The sequence below is a fragment of the Littorina saxatilis genome, linkage group LG7 (genome assembly GCF_037325665.1).
Source record: "Littorina saxatilis isolate snail1 linkage group LG7, US_GU_Lsax_2.0, whole genome shotgun sequence".
NCBI classification, from domain to species: domain Eukaryota; kingdom Metazoa; phylum Mollusca; class Gastropoda; order Littorinimorpha; family Littorinidae; genus Littorina; species Littorina saxatilis.
Genome location: NC_090251.1, coordinates 32,486,091 through 32,504,517, shown reverse-complemented (window position 1 = coordinate 32,504,517; position 18,427 = coordinate 32,486,091). Strand labels below are relative to the sequence as shown.

General features: G+C 45.5%; 1 protein-coding gene across 1 annotated transcript in view; it reads right to left on the bottom strand.

Annotated features, from left to right (window-relative positions):
• The window catches only part of LOC138971979 (MAM and LDL-receptor class A domain-containing protein 2-like), a 299,457-nt gene that overhangs the window by 100,659 nt on the left and 180,371 nt on the right, over positions 1-18,427 (bottom strand). The window contains exons 113-122 of the mRNA XM_070344823.1: positions 17,531-17,790; positions 16,047-16,140; positions 15,147-15,275; positions 14,139-14,386; positions 12,937-13,168; positions 12,332-12,454; positions 10,244-10,504; positions 9,189-9,341; positions 7,312-7,568; positions 6,699-6,789 (exon numbers count right to left, since the gene is read on the bottom strand). Coding sequence (XP_070200924.1) covers positions 6,699-6,789; positions 7,312-7,568; positions 9,189-9,341; positions 10,244-10,504; positions 12,332-12,454; positions 12,937-13,168; positions 14,139-14,386; positions 15,147-15,275; positions 16,047-16,140; positions 17,531-17,790 — 1,848 coding nt within the window. The remainder of the gene's footprint in view (positions 1-6,698; positions 6,790-7,311; positions 7,569-9,188; positions 9,342-10,243; positions 10,505-12,331; positions 12,455-12,936; positions 13,169-14,138; positions 14,387-15,146; positions 15,276-16,046; positions 16,141-17,530; positions 17,791-18,427) is intronic.

Below are 18,427 nucleotides of genomic sequence, written 5' to 3'. Positions count from 1 at the left end.
CCCGAGCCGAGTAGGGGGAAAGACAAGCTGCCCCCCCCCTTTCTATTGGAAGGAAATGCCGCCCTAGAAACGATCCGTGCGTAAGGATGTCCACTCAGAGCAGTGAAGGACAACCTCACGGAGACCGTAAGACAATCATGCCAAAGTACGCAAACCTTGGGAAGGAGTGAAGCCCGAAAGGACTGTGAGATAAAAGTCAGCTCCAGAAAAGAGTGATTAATATCCACCAAGATAGAGAGGGAGACAACTGAGTACAAGGTACCAGAGCCCACCTCGACAGGGAAATCCCGAAAAAGAGACGTTCGCCGGTAATCCTCTACCAGTCAATGCGAAAGCAGAGAGAGAGGTAATACGAGGAAGTAGATCGCGTCTGACTAACTCTGAAAGACTGAGAGTCAGACGTAGAGATCAACGGGCAAACGCCGTAGTCATAGTTGCCTGTGGTAGAAGGGTGACTGTAAAAGGAAACCCGACCCAACGGAAGTCGTCCTGATTCACCTCGTGCTAGGACGAGGAAGAAGAGGAAGAGCCAAATCCGAAGTCACAGGAACCGAAAATGCCATAGCCGCCCACGCTAGACAGGAGGCTATAGCACGGGCTAAGGCTGAAAGCCATGAAGCCCGAAGGACAACCATGTACCAAAGTACCAACAGTACACAGGTAAACATAAGAAACGTAAGATTCGGCTGTCAAACGAGATGCTGGGCTAAAAGCCCACAGCAAAGAAAAACCGGAACATTAGCTAACCCTCTGCCCAAAAGGAGAGGAGTAGCCAAAAACCTGAGAGAGGTGTTAAGCCACAAAGAATGACTCCTCAAACATACATTGCCAAAGACAATGCCCCCTCAGGAAAATCTGAATGTTACTTCCGAGGCCAACTCAAGCGCAGCTTAAGTTTGGACGAAACACCAGAACGAGTCTGATCGCTAGAGAAAGACAGAGTCAGCCTCGGCGAAAGACAAACCAGGACCAAGTCCAGAAGCTTGTGGCCAAAAGTGAGAAAAGACGGGGAAGTCTGACGACAGGAGACCCCACTCGAACAGAAATCGTCCTATCTCATCTCCTGCTAAGATGAGAATAAAGGAAGAAAGTCTAAGTCCGAAGCCACAAGAAAAGGGAAAACAACAACCATCACCGCCAACAGGTGGAATGGCTGTTGCACCAGCCGAGGCTAAAAAACCTGGATGCCCTAAGGTCAGCCGTTGTTCCAAAACTCAGACGTACCTATGAAGCGTCTGTGAAAGAAACAACCTCTCCGGTAAAACCGGAAGTGCCACTGCAGCAGCCCGTGGCTGAACTACTGTTACACTCACTGAGGACTGAAGCAGTATACCCAAAGAACAGCGCCAGATCAGACCAGAAGAGACCTCAGCGGGTGCTCGAGCTGATGGGCCTAGATCACTGTTAAAAGATCGGACTCAAGCATAAGCAAATATGCACACATAAGATCGATGGGAGTCGCCCGACCTCACCACTCCCACAACTATTGGCTGTGTCCAGAGACCATCCAATGAAAATTGCAAGTAGGAGACCCCCCCGCCATCGCCCAAGCGAAGGGCGGAGGAGGGGGGGGGGTGTGTGATCGGGGGCACTTCCTTGTGGGGAGAGGCTTGCTGCTATGGCTGTCCTCCTTCCTGCCCAAAAGTGATCTATTTCTCGACAATCGAGAATCAGGCAGAGACTGCCTATTGGCCTCCGGCTTAAAACGTCCCGAGGCCTGAGCATGCCTCCCATGAGGAGGCTAGCTCTGCTTTAACCCTTGTAGAGAGAAGTCAGAGATCTGCTGATCTCTATTCAACTGAATCTACCTTTCTTTTCTGGTAAAAACACCAAAGTTCGAAAAGTAGGTCCCTCTACCCCGAGCAAAGCCCAAGTGTCTCTCCTAGCCTGCTCAGAGAACTGAGAATGCGAGAGAAACGAGTCCCTCCGACACCTGACTGTAAAAAGAGGTGAAGGGAGGACAGCCCCTTTTTTGCACTTCGTTCACCCTAGCAGGGCTGACTAACAGAGTGGAGATGTCATCAGAGTCCTGATACACGCTAAGTGTGAAAGGTTCAGTGACTCCGGGAAAGAGCGCGAGGGCGCTCTGACGATCATCTCCGACTGAAAAAGAGGCAAATTCCAAAAACTGACGTCCAAAATCCTCTAAGTTCCTGCATTACCAGAAAGGTGTATGCGGAAGAGCAAAGACACCAGCAAGTTCCGACCCAGCTTCAGAGAAGAGAACTTCTTATAACAAGAAGAAACCAAAACCGAAGCCTGTGTAGCCGAAGACAGCCAAGGCTGAGCGTGTTCCGGAACTGACCCGTGAATAACGAGTAGCAGAACCGGAACCCGTGGATACCACTTCAGGTAGGAGATTGACGAGCCAAAAACCTGCGAAAGGTGGTACCCACATTGAAGGTGACTATTGAACCGGAAGTAGGAAAAAAACTCCTCCTTCGCGGAACGGAAGTCCGACATCACTGAATGCAACCAAAGAGGAAGCCGATGTACCTCCATAAAATATGTGGCAGTAACCTCCGTCGAGACCTCGAGAGAAGCCAAGAGCTTAGACGGAAATCCAGAACATGTCTGATCATTGGCTAAAGACTGTATAACAGAATAGCCAAGAGAACTGACACGGCCGAAGTCACAGTTGCCAGTGGAAAACTACTGAACGGGATGACCGGAAAACCGGAAACCCGTCCACCCGGAAACCGTCCTGTCTCAACCCCTCCCGTAAGAGGGTAAGAAAAAGAGGCGGTAAAATCCGAAGCCACCAGAACTGACTAGACAGTAGACGCAACACCCAACCAGTGAAGAGACTACTTGTCACGGCCGAGGCTGAAAGCCTGAATGCCCCTAGGCCAGACAACGGTCAACTCCAGGAAAGAACACACAGTGTAATTACAAAGGAGGACTTATGCTTCCGGTAAACCGGAAGCGCAGCGCCAGCGGCTACCGCCCTTGTACTGAAAACGCCGATGCCCGCAACGGGACAAAGGAGAGAACAAAACAGTGCCGCCGGCGCTGAAAGGGAAGCCGACCCAACACCAGAATGGTGAAAGGAAGATTGCCCTAACAGCCCATAGGGCGGATGCACATCCTCGCTCACCGACATCCGGAAGGAGTGTCCGTAAGAGGAAAAGCGAATCCGGACTGAGCCGGAAACACAGCTGACGAAACCGCACCATGATGCGGAAACGAAGGTTGCGATGACTGGGGCCGGAAGCCCGAACGCCCATAGGCCAGTCAGCGGTCAACTCCAGGGAAGAACACACAGTGTAAATACCAAGGAGGACCTATGCTTCCGGTAAACCGGAAGCGCAGCGCCAGCGGCTACCGCCCGTGCTCTGAAAGCGCCAATGCCCACAACAGGACAAAGAGAGGTCAGAACAGTGCCGCCGGCGCTGAAAGGGAAGCCGACCCAACGCCAGAATGGTGAAAGGAAGACTGCCCTAACAGCCAACTGACTGCGTGTCAGAATAGTCGGGATGACCTTGACCAAAGTCAACTGAACCAGAGGCAAGCTGACGGTCAGGATAAGCCGAAACCGGAAATCCGTCAGACCGAAAACCGTCATGTCCAGTAACCATACCGGAAGGCAGGAACGGGAGCGCTGACGACAAGCTTGAAGCCGCCGGAACAGGAAGGGGTGTCGACCCAACACCATAGTGAAGAGAAGAATGCCCCAACTGGCCATAGTCAGGAAGCTGACTCTCAACCACGGACATCCGAGAAGGAGTACCGGGAAGAGAGAAAGCGGATCCGGTCTAAGCCGGAAACACGGCCGGCGAAGCCACACCTTGATGTGGAAACGCTGGTCGTGATGACTGGGGCCGGAAGCCCTGTTGCCCGGAGGCCAGTCCACGGTCAACTCCAACCACTGCCGCTGAATGGGAGTGGAAGGAGGACCTTCGCTTCCGGGAAAACCCGGAAGCGCGACTTCCGAAGGAAACCGCCCTTGCTCAGAATCGAACTCACGCTGAATGGGTATTGAACGAAACTGAGCAGGAAAACGGGAGTGACCCGTGCCAGGTGAGCTCCGTATCTACAGACACCATCCGTTGGCTTCACGAGAGCCAGAGGACAAGCTCGACATACCTTGTAAGCTTCCTGCAGAAGCAGAAGCAGTAGTAGAAGTTCCGGTATCACCGGAAGCCGTCGCAACAGGAAAGGAAAAAGACGTCAAAGAGCGGACATCGCTCCCTGCCGGCGGATGTAAAAGGGTTTCCTCGGGAGTAGCACGCTTCAAAACGTCGCGCACTAAGTTGCGAATCTCTGTAACTAAGGAGCTCAACAAAGAAGAAACAAGAGAGGCTTGCCCGTCTGACGAGGACGAGCAAGCCGCCGAAGTGACGCAAGCAGTAGAAATACCGCTCGCGACAACGAGTTCCCCGGGGGGAGAAAGGTAACAGACATGACAGTGTTATTCTCTTTGTCCGAAAGGACAACTAGCACAGGTTTAGAACCTTAAGAAGATGATTTAGGCTTAAACTTGCCCATAACATCGCCCTTGCCACGTCTACTCGCGTTATGCGCCATGCCGGCCAAAATGCAAATGGCGGCCAACACAACAACAACAGTTACTGACGAAAATTCACAAGTCCAAAAAGGACGGAAAGTTATCAATAACAAGCCAAAAGTTCTTACGAAAAGCAAGATAAAATGGAAAGAGCTCACCAACTACCAGGTAGAAGATAAGCAGACGGGTAGGTGGTCGGTGGGTGTTATGAAAACTCCAACAACGCACACAGAGCCTTTGAAAACATGACCTCTCGTCAGAACTGAAAGATGTCGAATGAGTATACCACGTGGTGCAGCAGTGGAAGTGACGTCACATACCCAGCAGGGGAGGTAACTCCCCGGGTATATGGTCATTGTCATAGCTGTGTTTACCTTTTTTGTGGTTGGGTTGCTTCCCTTTTAAACTTTAAGACGGGTAGCCTTTTCAGACCTTAGCTATTCAGACTGCGTCAATGCTCTTTATGTGATTCGGAGTAAGAATATGTAATTTAATCAAGTTATCGGCAATTCTCGAGTCGAGCCGTGTTTCGCTCATCCCAAAAACATGAACTGGCTTTGAGCTTTGGTTTAGCAGCACGCATATATCAGGCACTTTGTTAACGAGATGATAGACATTAAGATGTCCAACCTGGAGAGTGTGTTTTGACACGTTTAAATTCATAATATAATAAACAAAATTATTAACAACAACCAAAAATCTGAGAGATGAAATCAATAAACAAACACGGAGAAAAATTAATTCACAAAGAGTAAAAAGTGAAGCAAACAAGTTACGACTTCAGTAACTGGCTAACTTAAGGGAAAAGTCGAGTGAGAAGTAGTAAATCAGGATTTAAAAAAATTCTGCGAAATGTTATAAGCGTTCGATGCACAGCAATTATAAATGTTCCTGCTAGCACTGCACTCATACACATACAGAATATAATAAAATAAAATTGAACATTTCGAACAGGGATGAACGATGCGCTACATTAAATCCCCACAACGCCAACACGATTTCACTTTCTTTAAGCAGAGGCATTCATAGTCTCTCCGCAAACGGGTCTGAATCGTAGATTAACACACACAAAGAAGAAACACACGCGTGTTTGAATGCAGATGTTTTCACACTGTTAAAGCAGCAGAATACTTGGGGGGTCGTGGACAAAATTAACACAATGTCTGGAGGTGTTGAACGACATAGTTAATAGTTATGAAATCGCATGTGCGAAATCACACTCGTTTAGGTACACTTATTAGTGTACTTTCAGTTACATGAGTTTAGACACACTCATGCACTCACACATACGCACATACACTCACGCCCTACGTACATGCTTGAATTAGCCTTTTGAAACTACTTAGTAGGATGCTTGGTGCATCCCGGGGGGCCACTGCCCATAGAAGGACGGCTGGGCGTGTGGGTGCATAAAGGGGCTGAGTTGATATTGCCTGAAGGCGTTCATCCAAGGGGGGTAATACATTGTGGGATATTGATGTTCCCCACGTGGAGAGAGAGAGAGAGAGAGAGAGATCAATCAATCAATCAATCAATGAAGCTTATATCGCGCATATTCCGTGGGTACAGTTCTAGGCGCTCTGCAGTGATGCCGTGTGAGATGAAATTTTATACGGCCAGTAGATTGCAGCCATGTCGGTGCATATTTACCTTTAACGGCCTTATTCCAAGTCACACGGGTATGGTAGACAATTATTAACTGTGCCTAAGCAATTTTGCCAGGAAAGACCCTTTTGTCAATCGTGGGATCTTTAACGTGCACACCCAATGTAGTATACACGGGGGGTGGTTCGGACACCGAAGAGAGTCTGCACACAAAGTTGACTCTGTGAAATAAATTTCCGCCGAACCTGGGATCGAACTCGCGCTGACAGCGGCCAACTGAATACAAATCCAGCGCGCTACCAACTGAGCTATATCCCCGCCCCAGAGAGAGAGAGAGAGAGAGAGAGGGGGGGGGGGGGGAGAGAGAGAACTCAGAACTTTAGGATAACGGTTTTATAGGTACAGAGAGTAATTGACAATTAGAAAGAGAGTGAGAGAGGGGGTGAAACCCAGGATTATCTTAAACTTACAATAATTTTACTGCCAGAACTTTCAAGCCATGCATTTATTAGGCCATATGGCACATTTGCCAAAGAATTTGACCAACTCTTCGCAACAACTATGGTAGACTGCATGAATAGTTTACCTTCAGCAGGGCACGCTCCTTGGTACACAACGATGTCATCAAGAGCAATGTCACCTCTGTAGCCATTACCCTTTGCTGCCTCAAAGTAGATCTGTAATCAAGATGTTAGAAGTGTGTCACATTTTCTTCCAACTGACAGGCGAAAAAGCCTAGTGGTTCTGACGTCAGCCTTTCGTATGGAAGATGTGGGGTTTGAATCCCGGCCATGCCTTGTGGGTTAAGGGAATTGATATTTTCATGTGCAGACCTAGCTGCTACTGCCTTATTCCCCCTTCTGTGTACAAGCAAGTACGAGACTAAGTACGCACAGAAAAGATCCTGTAATATATGTAAGAGTTTGGTGGTTTACAGAAGAAAAAAACCCAGCATGCATCCCAAAAACAACAAAATAAAGCTGCCTAAAGGGCAGGGGGGAAAAAAACAGTCATACACACAAAAAGCCAACTTGTGCAACAGAACATGTGTCCATGGGAGTTACAGCCCGTGAAGAATTAGAAGAAGACCAAGTCAACTTACTCTCTTTATTCCACACACCCTCATACACTAAGACCTCTACCCACTCCACCTCCAACCCCCATCACCACCCCTCACCCAAAACACACACTTCATTTACCTGAGCGTTTGTCACCGTCCCGATATCCACTAGGGCCTGCATCCACTTGAATCCTTGGTTGCCGGACTTTGTCCACATGAGCTGACCGCTACTGCTGGCGCCTGACACCACATGCATGTCCAAGTGGTTGACGTGGACGCCGTACATGTGGTACCAGAAAGTGACGCAGGTGTCGCCCGATGTGCTGAAGGTCGCGCTACGGAGACGGGCCGAGGCATTTATACTCTGGCTCGTAGTTTCAATGTAGACGTAGTAACCTGAAGAAGACATTCCATTTTTTTTCTTCTGAATATATGAAATGGAGAAGTAATTCTGTGAATATGAAATTTAGTGCTTTTTTTAAATGTGGAAAAAAAATGCTGACTTTTTTACTGAAGATAAACGTACAAGTTTTCTAAGGATGAAATTTTGAATTTTTTGCAAAATGAAATGTACAATTAAGGTTCTGTGAGTAAAGACTGCTGTGAACCTTGCCTGCACCTTTGGCAAATAAATCAAGGCATCTACAATTGGTTTTAACACTGATACACTGGGAACTGGGTGGCCGAGTGGTAACGCACTTGCGCTTGGAAGCGAGAGGTTGCGAGTTCGACCCTGGGTCAGGGCGTTAGCAATTTTCTCCCCCCTTTCCTAACCTAGGTGGTGGGTTCAAGTGCTAGTCTTTCAGATGAGACGAAAAATCGAGGTCCCTTCGTGTACACTACATTGGGGTGTGCACGTTAAAGATCCCACGATTGACAAAAGGGTCTTTCCTGGCAAAATTGGTTAGGCATAGATAAAATATGTCCACCAAAATACCCGTGTGACTTGGAATAATAGGCCGTGAAAAGTAGGATATGCGCCGAAATGGCTGCGATCTGCTGGTCGATGTGAATGCGTGATGTATTGTGTAAAAAAATTCCATCTCACACGGCATAAATAGATCCCTGCGCCTTGAGTCCGAGTCTGGAGATACGCGCGCGATATAAGACTTCATATAACATAAATGATACCTATGTCAGTATGTGACCCTCCACCACGGAATGAGTCGCATGTCACCGTTGCATGATTTTTTTATACTTTTACAATTTCTTAAAACGTTTTTTATGCTCTATCCAGTGGTAAAAACCGTTTTAGAAAAGAGCGAAAACTTTTTGAGTTATAAGCTTGTGACTAAGGTGATCCTCACACTGTTACCTGACACCCCCGAACATATATTGTGCCTAGCTGAGAACCCCGCGAGGTGACATCCAACTCATTCCGTGGTGGAGGGCTTTTGTTTGTTTGTTTGTTTGCTTAACGCCCAGCCGACCACAAAGGGGCATATCAGGGCGGTGCTGCTTTGACATTTAACGTGCGCCACACACAAGACAGAAGTCGCAGCACAGGCTTCATGTCTCACCCAGTCACATTATTCTGACACCGGACCAACCAGTCCTAGCACTAACCCCATAATGCCGGACGCCAGGTGGAGCAGCCACTAGATTGCCAATTTTAAAGTCTTAGGTATGACCCGGCCGGGGTTCGAACCCACGACCTCCCGATCACGGGGCGGACGCCTTACCGTGGTGGAGGGTCACATATGTGGAATCAATTCATGAAAAAAAGGTTCCATTTTACAGTGGAACCCCCCTTTTAAGACCTCAAAAAATTTGAAAAAATCAAATCTGAAAAAGGAGGGAGTCTTAAGAATGGAGCTATTTTATACAAAGCCGGCTTTTCCCGTCTCACATGCCCCTTAAAAGTTTTGCTGTGAGGGCGTAAAGCTTACATGTTCTCAAATGGAGCTAAATTTGCAGATTTATAATGAACAGAAAATGTGAAAATTTTTGTAAAAAACGAAGGTGGAAGAGGTCTTACATCGAATAGTCTTAACAGGGGTGAACGTTCCACATTACCTGCCAGGCTGTGCTGCGTGTGGTCGTATCGCGGCCCAGTGTTGCTGCTGGAGGTGGAACCGTGTTGGCGTGTCCAGTTGAAATTGTCGTTGGTATCTTGGGTGTAGTTGCACAGGTTGACGTCAAAGTTACAGCTCACCAAGTCCAAGGTCGCTGAAACATTTGATTCATGCATAACAGTTTGAGGCCTTTATGACTCCAATGGTCCAAATTGGTTTGAGCACAGGAGTATCTTCATCAGTGCTCAGGAGAGAAAGAAAACAAACAATGAAGTTTGTTAAAATACACACATTTCGGCTTTAGCCATAAATGATTTTATGACAAGCAAGACAACCACTGCAAATGGTCCGTTTGAGGAAAGCTTAAGCAAGCGCTTAATTCTCAAACGGTTTGCTTGACCCTATTCAGTTTGTTCCATACCTGTGTCCTACTTTTGGAAGGGACGCACATACAGAAGCTGAAAGGAAAAAGACCAAACAACTTCAGGCTATAAGTTGACGGGTCAAGTTTTTATACCTTTTCTCTTTGATGTGATCGTGTGTTTATCATGTGAAAAAATGGTGAATTGATGTACGTGTGCACGATCGACTTTGACCTATATAGGTCTATGCTTGCGAGAGAGAGTTTCTTTGTTCTTGGTGGTGCTGACTCAGTGGCTGGCACTATATTTCCTACCGCAAGAGAAGACGAAATCTTTAAACTCCTAAAGTTCTATAAATTATACAGGACGATCGGAGTGGGGGCAGTGGCCGAAGTGCAAACTCATTCCAATTAATAAAGGAAACATTATCACACTTTTTGGACCTCATCCAACACATTCATACAAGAGAGCCAGAAGATGACTTCATACACACAGAACCAAACACACAGTACGCACACACAGCAAATATTAAAAACCAAGAAGAAAACACACATAGTGAAAGAAAAACATCCATTTCCGTCATTGTGAACATTATTGCACCTATATACAACAACAACAACAAAAATTCCTCACAAAAAACCCTCACAAATCCCCTCTAAAACGGCAGGACTCCAAAACAAAGCTTGCAACTTACGTGGAGGGGGAGGGGTGGTGATGACAGGCGCCACAGTAAACTGCTGCGAGCAAGACCCCGACGACAGAGCGATGTCGTCAATGGCAATGTCGCTGGTGTAGTTAGCTCCCTTGACGCCCTCGAAGACGATCTGGAAGAGACTCTGGGATTGGATGTCCACCTTACCCATCAGCCAGTCCTTGCCCTGGTGGCCCGTCTGGTTGAAGACTTTGTTGTACAACAAGGAGCTGTGTCTCAGGTACACGTTCAGGCTGCCGGTGCCTGAAAAAAGTCAATTCAGTGCAAAATAAGTCAATTGGAATAATGTCTTCTTCTTTTTCTTCGATAATGGGCTGAAACTACCACGTTCATTCATGTTTTCGCACAAGTGGGTTTTTACGTGTACAACTGTTTTTACCCTGCCATTGAAGCCGTTTTCTGGAGAAGGAATAATATCAATTTCGTAGAAGATGAGTCACTTAAAAAACCTTTGCTGTCATTGTGGCAAAATGTTGTCACTGTGGGGGAAGATTACACCAAGGAATGCCTTGAACCTCAAAAATGTATACAGCGCAGACCTGCTTACCCACACTTTGACTTTGGTGTATTTTTCACTGAGATTCAGTGTATTTTCAAAATATTGAGTGTATTTTGCAACTCACAAAAAACGTTCATGAGCTATTGCTTCAAGGGCAGCAATAACACTTTCATTTCCGAGGTGTATGTCCCAGTGCAATTACATTGACCAATCGTCAAAGCTGGATTTTATCCACTGGGCTATCGCGAGAACAGGTTTGGCAACAGCTACTTTCGATTTCTTCTTCTTCCATTTAGTGATCACGATCATACTTGATTTTTTTTACGATCGTCGTATTTTTTTCTCTTCAAACGTGTTGGTCGTATCCTTGGCAACTTTGCGTACAAAATACGGTGAAATCGTATGGGTAAACAGGTCCGACAGCGGAAGCTCCATATTCAGACCTTCAACAATCTGAGAAGATAAAAACATTTTAGAAAGGAAGGAGTCTTAAAATGGGGAATAAATTTACAGAGATTATCAATAGAAAAGCTGAGAAGCCAGTGTCTAAATAGGGAGGAAGTTTGAAAGGGGGCGGGGCAGTCTTTAAAGGGGGTTTCAACTGTATAATTGCTTTTCCAGCCAGTTCAACAACTTTGCTGAAGAAATGGATCCCACCAGCATCCCTGCTATACTAAGACGAAAGCATCATCTTTATCTGCTCCGTTCATGTTGTAAACTGCCAAAATTGATACAATCGCTTTTATAGCCATTTGTGACCCTCCACGACGGTATGAGTCGCATGTCACCTTTGCATGATTTTCACATTTTTACATTTTCCTAAAGAGTGTTTTATGCTCTATCCAGTGGTGAAAACCGTTTTAGAAAAGAGCGAAAACTGTTTGAGTTATAAGCCTGTGACTCAGGTGACCCTCACACTGTTACCAGACACTCCCCGGACTTATATTAAGCCTAGCGCAGAACCGCGCTAGGTGACATGCGACTCATTTCGTGTTCGAGGGTCACATTTAAGCAACTTTGCTGAACAAAATGGATACCAGCAGCATCCCTGCCTGCAAGGCCAAGATAAAAGCATCAATTTTACCTGCTCCGTCCATGTTGTAAACTTCGAACATTTATAAAATTACTTTCATAGCCATTTCAGCAACTTTGCTGAACAAAATGGATCCCAAGATGAAAGCATCATCTCTACCTGCTTCGTTCATGTTGTAAACTCCCAAAATAGATCAAATTGCTTTTTATTGAAAATTGCTTTCATAGCAACTTCAGCAACTTTTATTGTTTGTTTTCTGAAGAAACTGGATCCCAGCAGCATGCCTGCTAGGCCAAAATGAAAGCATCATCTGTACCTGAACATTGACAATGACGAAAGAAAGATTGCATGTGTGTGTGTATGCGCGCGTGCGTGTGCGTGTGTGTGTGTGCGTGTGTGTGTGGGTGTGTGTGACCATGTTTGAATTTATTTGGATTTAGTTCTCTTTCCTTGTTTGTATTATGATTATGTAAGTGTAAAGCGCTCTGGGCTTGTCACCACGAGGTTTACGCGCTATATAAGTAATCGTTATTATTACCTGCTCCGTTCATGTTGTAGTAGAAGACGAGGCAGCTACCAGACGTGGGGTCCAGGCTTTCGCTCTGCAGCTGAGCCTTGTCTCCTAGTTTGTTGTTGCTGCTTTCGATGAACATGTAGTGTCCTGAAACCACCACAGAAAAGTCAACATTTCTGTTATGTTTCACTGGGATTGCTTACAATAACCACTTTGCTTGAGTTAGAATCCCAAATGCCAGATATTGTATATGTCATGATAAAAATTGAATACAGTTTTGTTTAAACCAAAGTTAACATTTAATGACTTCTCTTTTCTCTAAAATATCTGAATAGGGGGGGCAGTCTTTCCCACACAAAATAGAAGCAATTCTAAACATAAACTTTCAAAAGTTTCAAAATCTAGAAAGATTCATTTACAGAAAGATTGATTCAAACAACAATAGAAAACATTTACAATGAATTCACCATTTTTTTCATTTTGGAATCTTGACCTTGGAATGTTAGCGGTCTATTTGTTTTAGATTTTAATGTATTCATATATTTATGTATTTATGTATTTATTTATTCATTCATTCATTTATTTATCTAAGAATGTGTTTATTAATTTTTTTAATTTTTTGGGTTTACCTTTCACAGAGCTAGTTGTGTGGTCGGTGGAGGGGCCCGTAAAGGCTGAAGTGGTACCGCCGAAGCCTCTCGTCCAATCAAACTGGTCGGTTCCCTTGACGTTTGTGTAGGCACACAAACCACTCTCGAAGTCGCAGGATCCTGGCAAGGGGCAGGGGTAGGGGAGGATGGTGATGTCATCGATGGACACATCACTGTACAATCCTGAACTAGGTCTCGCCTCAAAGGCCACCTGGGGGATTGAAAAACAAATAAATGGATTAAAAAAAGGGAGGGAGGGAGTGACGCGAGAGGGAGGAAAGTAGGAAGGGAATTGGAGCCTTCCTACACAAGACCACCTTTTGTTAGATTTCGGAGGGAGGGGATGTAGCTCAGTCGGTAGTGCGCTGGATTTGTATCCTGTTGGCCGCTGTCAGCGTGAGTTCGTCCCCACGTTCGGCGAGAGATTTATTTCTCAGAGTCAACTTTGTGTGCAGACTCTCCTCGGTGTCCGAACACCCCCCGTGTGTACACACAAGCACAAGACCAAGTGCGCACGAAAAAGATCCTGTAATCCATGTCAGAGTTCGGTGGGTTATAGAAACACGAAAATACCCAGCATGCTTCCTCCGAAAACGGCGTATGGCTGCCTAAATGGCGGGGTAAAAAACGGTCATACACGTAAAATTCCACTCGTGCAAAAAACACGAGTGTACGTGGGAGTTTCAGCCCACAAACGAAGAAGAAGAAGAAGAGAAGTTAGATTTGGGAGGTCTCAATTGTGGGGTTTCACTGTATCAATCAATCAATCAATCAATGAAGCTTATATCGCGCATATTCCGTGGGTACAGTTCTAGGCGCTCTGCAGTGATGCCGTGTGAGATGAAATTTTATACGGCCAGTAGATTGCAGCCATGTCGGCGCATATTTACCTTTCACGGCCTTATTCCAAGTCACACGGGTATGGTAGACAATTATTAACTGTGCCTGAGCAATTTTGCCAGGAAAGACCCTTTTGTCAATCGTGGGATCTTTAACGTGCACACCCAATGTAGTATACACGGGGGGTGGTTCGGACACCGAAGAGAGTCTGCACACAAAGTTGACTCTGTGAAATAAATTTCCGCCGAACCTGGGATCGAACTCGCGCTGACAGCGGCCAACTGAATACAAATCCAGCGCGCTACCAACTGAGCTATATCCCCGTATCAACAAGATCTTACCTGGTATTTTGTGGCAGTATTTATGGTGGCTTGTCCCTTGGTCCAAATGTTGCGTTGGGTTCCCACCTTCCTGAAGATGGGAGTCCCAGTGGAGCCCCCAGGGTTCAAAGTGTATACCAGGAGAGTACCCTGGCCGCCGATGTGATAGTAGAACTGCAGGCATTCACCGCTAGTGGCACCATACACTGGGGAGGCAATCACCGCTCTAGCGTTCGCCCTGCTGGTCCCGGGGACGGCAATGTAGTGACCTGCAATGGAATTGATGATGCTGGTAAAGGGCAGAATATACCTGCGCAGTTTCAGCGGCACAGACGACGCACTGCATATTATTTATGCTGTGATAGGTATTATGACGAGTACTTGGCCTGTTTTCCTTTCACGCAACGTGTAGCTGGCTGGAATAATCTGCAGTGCGTCATCTGTCCTGCTAAAGTTACATAGGTGAGCGCCAGGCCTAAGATTATACTGTGAAACCGCCTTTTAAGAACCCCCCCCCCCCCCCACTTATTTTAGACCTCCCCCTTTTTGCATGTGTGTGTGTGTGTGTTTAGGTGTGTGTGTTTAGGTGTGCATGTTTGTGTGTGAGTGTTTGTGTATGTGAGTGTGCGTGTGTTTGAGTGTGTGTGTGTACATGCATGGGTGAGTATGTGAGATTGTGTGTGTGTGTGTATTGTAGTCATGATGACATGTGAGAGAGTGAGAGTATGTGTGTGTGTGTGTGTGTGTTAGTGTGTGTGTGTGTTAGTGTGTGTGTGTGTGAGTGTGTGTGTTTGTGTGTTAGTGTGTGTGTGTGTGTGTGTGTGTGATTATGTGTGTACACGAGAGAGAGAAAGAGAGAGAGAAAGAGAGAGAGGCAAAGAGAGAGAGAGCAAAAAGGGGTGAGCGAAAAAGAGAATAAGTATATGTTTGCATATATGTGAGATGTGCACAGGTACAAGAGAATGTGTGTTAATGATGTAAACCCTCAGAAAAAAATGATCACACCAATTACAAAAGAACAAAACTGACCAGTTCGCGCTCCAGTAGTGTGGTCGTTAATGGGACCGATGCGAGCGGTACCAGAGGTGTACTTCCAGTCAAAAGTGTCCGTGGTTGACTGATTGTAGCTACACATGTCGCTCTCAAAGTCACACAACTCTGCAATCACACACAAATAAACACGCATTTTGGTATATGTACATGTGTGTAGTACACTGAGCAAAAATTTACACACATGACTCAATGTGTAGCTTATGCGCGTCACCTGCGCTCAATGTAATCAAACAAAATAACTAAACATTCTAGGATATGTTTGCAATAAACGGAACAGAGATTTACACACTTCTGTAATCACAACAAAAATATGCACATGCATTTTATTATTTGCCAAACCCTGCAAAAAACGAAGAGCCCTCCAGGCCATTTAAATGCAAGTTTGTCTGGGATATTGTGCCCTAAAATAGTATTCAAGGCGACACAATGAGATACGACCAGTAAAACATAGAAAAACAAATAAAGACCAGACTCTTCTTGACTCCGTGAGTATGATGATATCATGTAAATCTTCTGTCGTGCATAGATATATTTGGGTAAATGACAAAGTCTTTTGAGCATAAAGTTCACCTTCCTGATTTCATCATTTCAACAGCGGGAAATTATTTGTACAATCACTGCATGCATTCTTCCTCTTCTTCTTCTTGTCGATCGCCTTTTACACTTAGATTTCAGCTCTCGAGATGAAGCGGGTGGTCTTCTGTAGAGCCTCCATGGGTCCGTACAGCTTCCTGTGTAGGTTCGTCGGCCTGGACCAAGTTTCACTCCACAGCCCGGGCTGGATGGAGGTTCCTGCCTGCATGTATTTGTATCATACATTTTCCAAGAACAGTGAAACAAAAAACGAGCAGTGGGATAAAGTGAAAGGAGCCTTACTTGCGTCAGAAGAGGGACAGGCACCATAGCCAAATGTAATGTCGTCAACTGCGATGTCTCCTTGCCAACCGCCAACCGTGCCTCTGACAATGATCTGTGTGAAATAAATGTAATATTAGTTCAAGATCCATTAACAACTACAAATATTACTCAAAAGATTGTGAATGCGTAATTATTATTTGAGTGAAACAAGTATGGAAAACACTCACAGACTCAAAACACTCACCAGCCTCAATGTTTTACAGTCAAAAATGTCACACGCTTTCCTTCTTTGCCACTACTAAAGCAAACGTGTGCAAGATTGTATGTTACACGCTTTAGGAGCATGGCAAGAACGAATTCAAACTCAAAATCGTCCCTCCAAAAGCCAAAAAATGCACACACGACTTTTATTTTTCCTGCTGTTATCGTTTCTTCTCTTTACAAATTCTTCAACGCTCAGAATACTGAAAACGGCATCCCAGACGAGAGTACTGTTTCCATACGCGAATTTAGCTTCCCTTGGAAAGTGGCTCGCTCGGGAGGCCTGTTAGTCTGACACTATAAGGACAGAGTTCTGAACATAGATGACAAAGATTCCGGAATGAACAAACATTTCGCGGATGCAGACACAGAAAGACGTCATGAAGAATGCGATGCTTCAAAAGATACAGACTGTGATGATGACTGTGACGTCATTCATATATACCGAGACGTCATTCACAGTTGTTCGGTCACTTCCGTCAAAAAGTAGATCGATCTAGATCTCTCCACAATGGCTGCTCCTGTGTTTAGGTTTGTCAAGCTTGAGTACACAACACATGTTTGTTCTCTCCTCTGTTGAACTTGAAGCTGTGAGACATAAATGCTATTCCGACTTGGTCGTGTGACAGAGTTTTCTTCCACAATCGATTAGCTGATGTCTAACTCAGCCTGACGGCTTCGTTAGACAATCAACGTAATCTCGTGTGGAAGAAAACGTCTGTCACACGACCAAGTCGGAATAGCAGGTAGTGTACAATAAATAGGTTATAGATTCATTCATTCGATTAACCTCACAATTCATTCTTTCTGACTACTTGTCACTTTCGGAGCCCTTCCCCTCTTCCCACATCTTTCCTGATCTACCCCAACACAGTGCAACTCCCTTTTAAGGCCTCCTGTTTTAAGACTCCCTCCCTTTCAAGACTCTGATTTATCGCATTTTCTGTTCACTGTGAACCTCTGTAAATTTACCCCCGTTTTAAGACTCCCTCCTTTTCAAAACCTGATTTTCTCAAATTTGTGAAATCAGGCCTTAAAAGGAAGGTTCCACTGTAATTCCATTTCACCTTTTCACCAACACACTTCCCCTCTCACCCCAGCTCCCAACCACTCCCCACTCCCTGTGAATTTCCCCTATGACCCCACCTCACTATCCCAACCCCCACCCCCTTAAAACAATATTTTTTTTAGAGCACCCCCTAAAGAAAAAAGAAAGAAAATAATTAAATCAAAAAGCTCACCCTGTAATCAGTCTTGCTGGAGAGGGTCAGCTGAGTCTGCTGCCACTGGTTGCCTTGGGAACCGGCACGTGTCCACCTGGTGACGGTCTGACCGTTGATGGTGGTCAAGACAGACAGGTTGCCGATGCTGGGGCCGTACATGTGGTACCAGAAGGAGAAACAGGCCGGACCCTTGGACGTCGGGGTCAGAACCGGAGAGAAGAAATCGGCCACGTCTCCTACTTTCCTCGGCGAGGAGGACTCAATGTAGATGTACGATCCTGAAAAAAGGACAAAAAATGTATATATCATTATTTGTCATCATTTTCACGAGTTTTCATTCACAAGCACCTGGGAAATAAATCTCATGTTCCCCAGGCAATAAATCCCCGGTTACCATAGTTGCAGGAAGCAGGTTATACAGTCATGGATAATCAAAAGCAAACCCAATAGAAACGCTCCGGGATTTTTCGGCTCTTTTCATTGGTGTTTCCCCAGACCTAAACAGACGACACGACACTGCTTTGCAAAGTTCCAAAAACGAAGTGGCAAACTGGCAAAAGTAAACAAAAAACAAAACTACTTCATGAAAGGTCATACATTCATCAAAAACAAATGAAACTTAGCGATATGTTTTGTCCTCTTACAGAGTCATGGAGTGCGTGTATCTGTGTTTCGATACACAGACGTTCAGAGAAACACGAACGTCAAGTTCAAGTAAAACGACCCCTGACACACACATTTTGACCCGTGCACAAGACGTTGTATCGATAAATGAAGCACAAATAAGAAACAATAATAAAAGCAAAGACAATAGCAACAAGATATGCAAACATCTAACAAAGCCGAGCAAGCAGAATGACAGGTCTATATATAATGAAAAACAAAGAGGTACTGAGTCGGAAACAAGATCGGGAT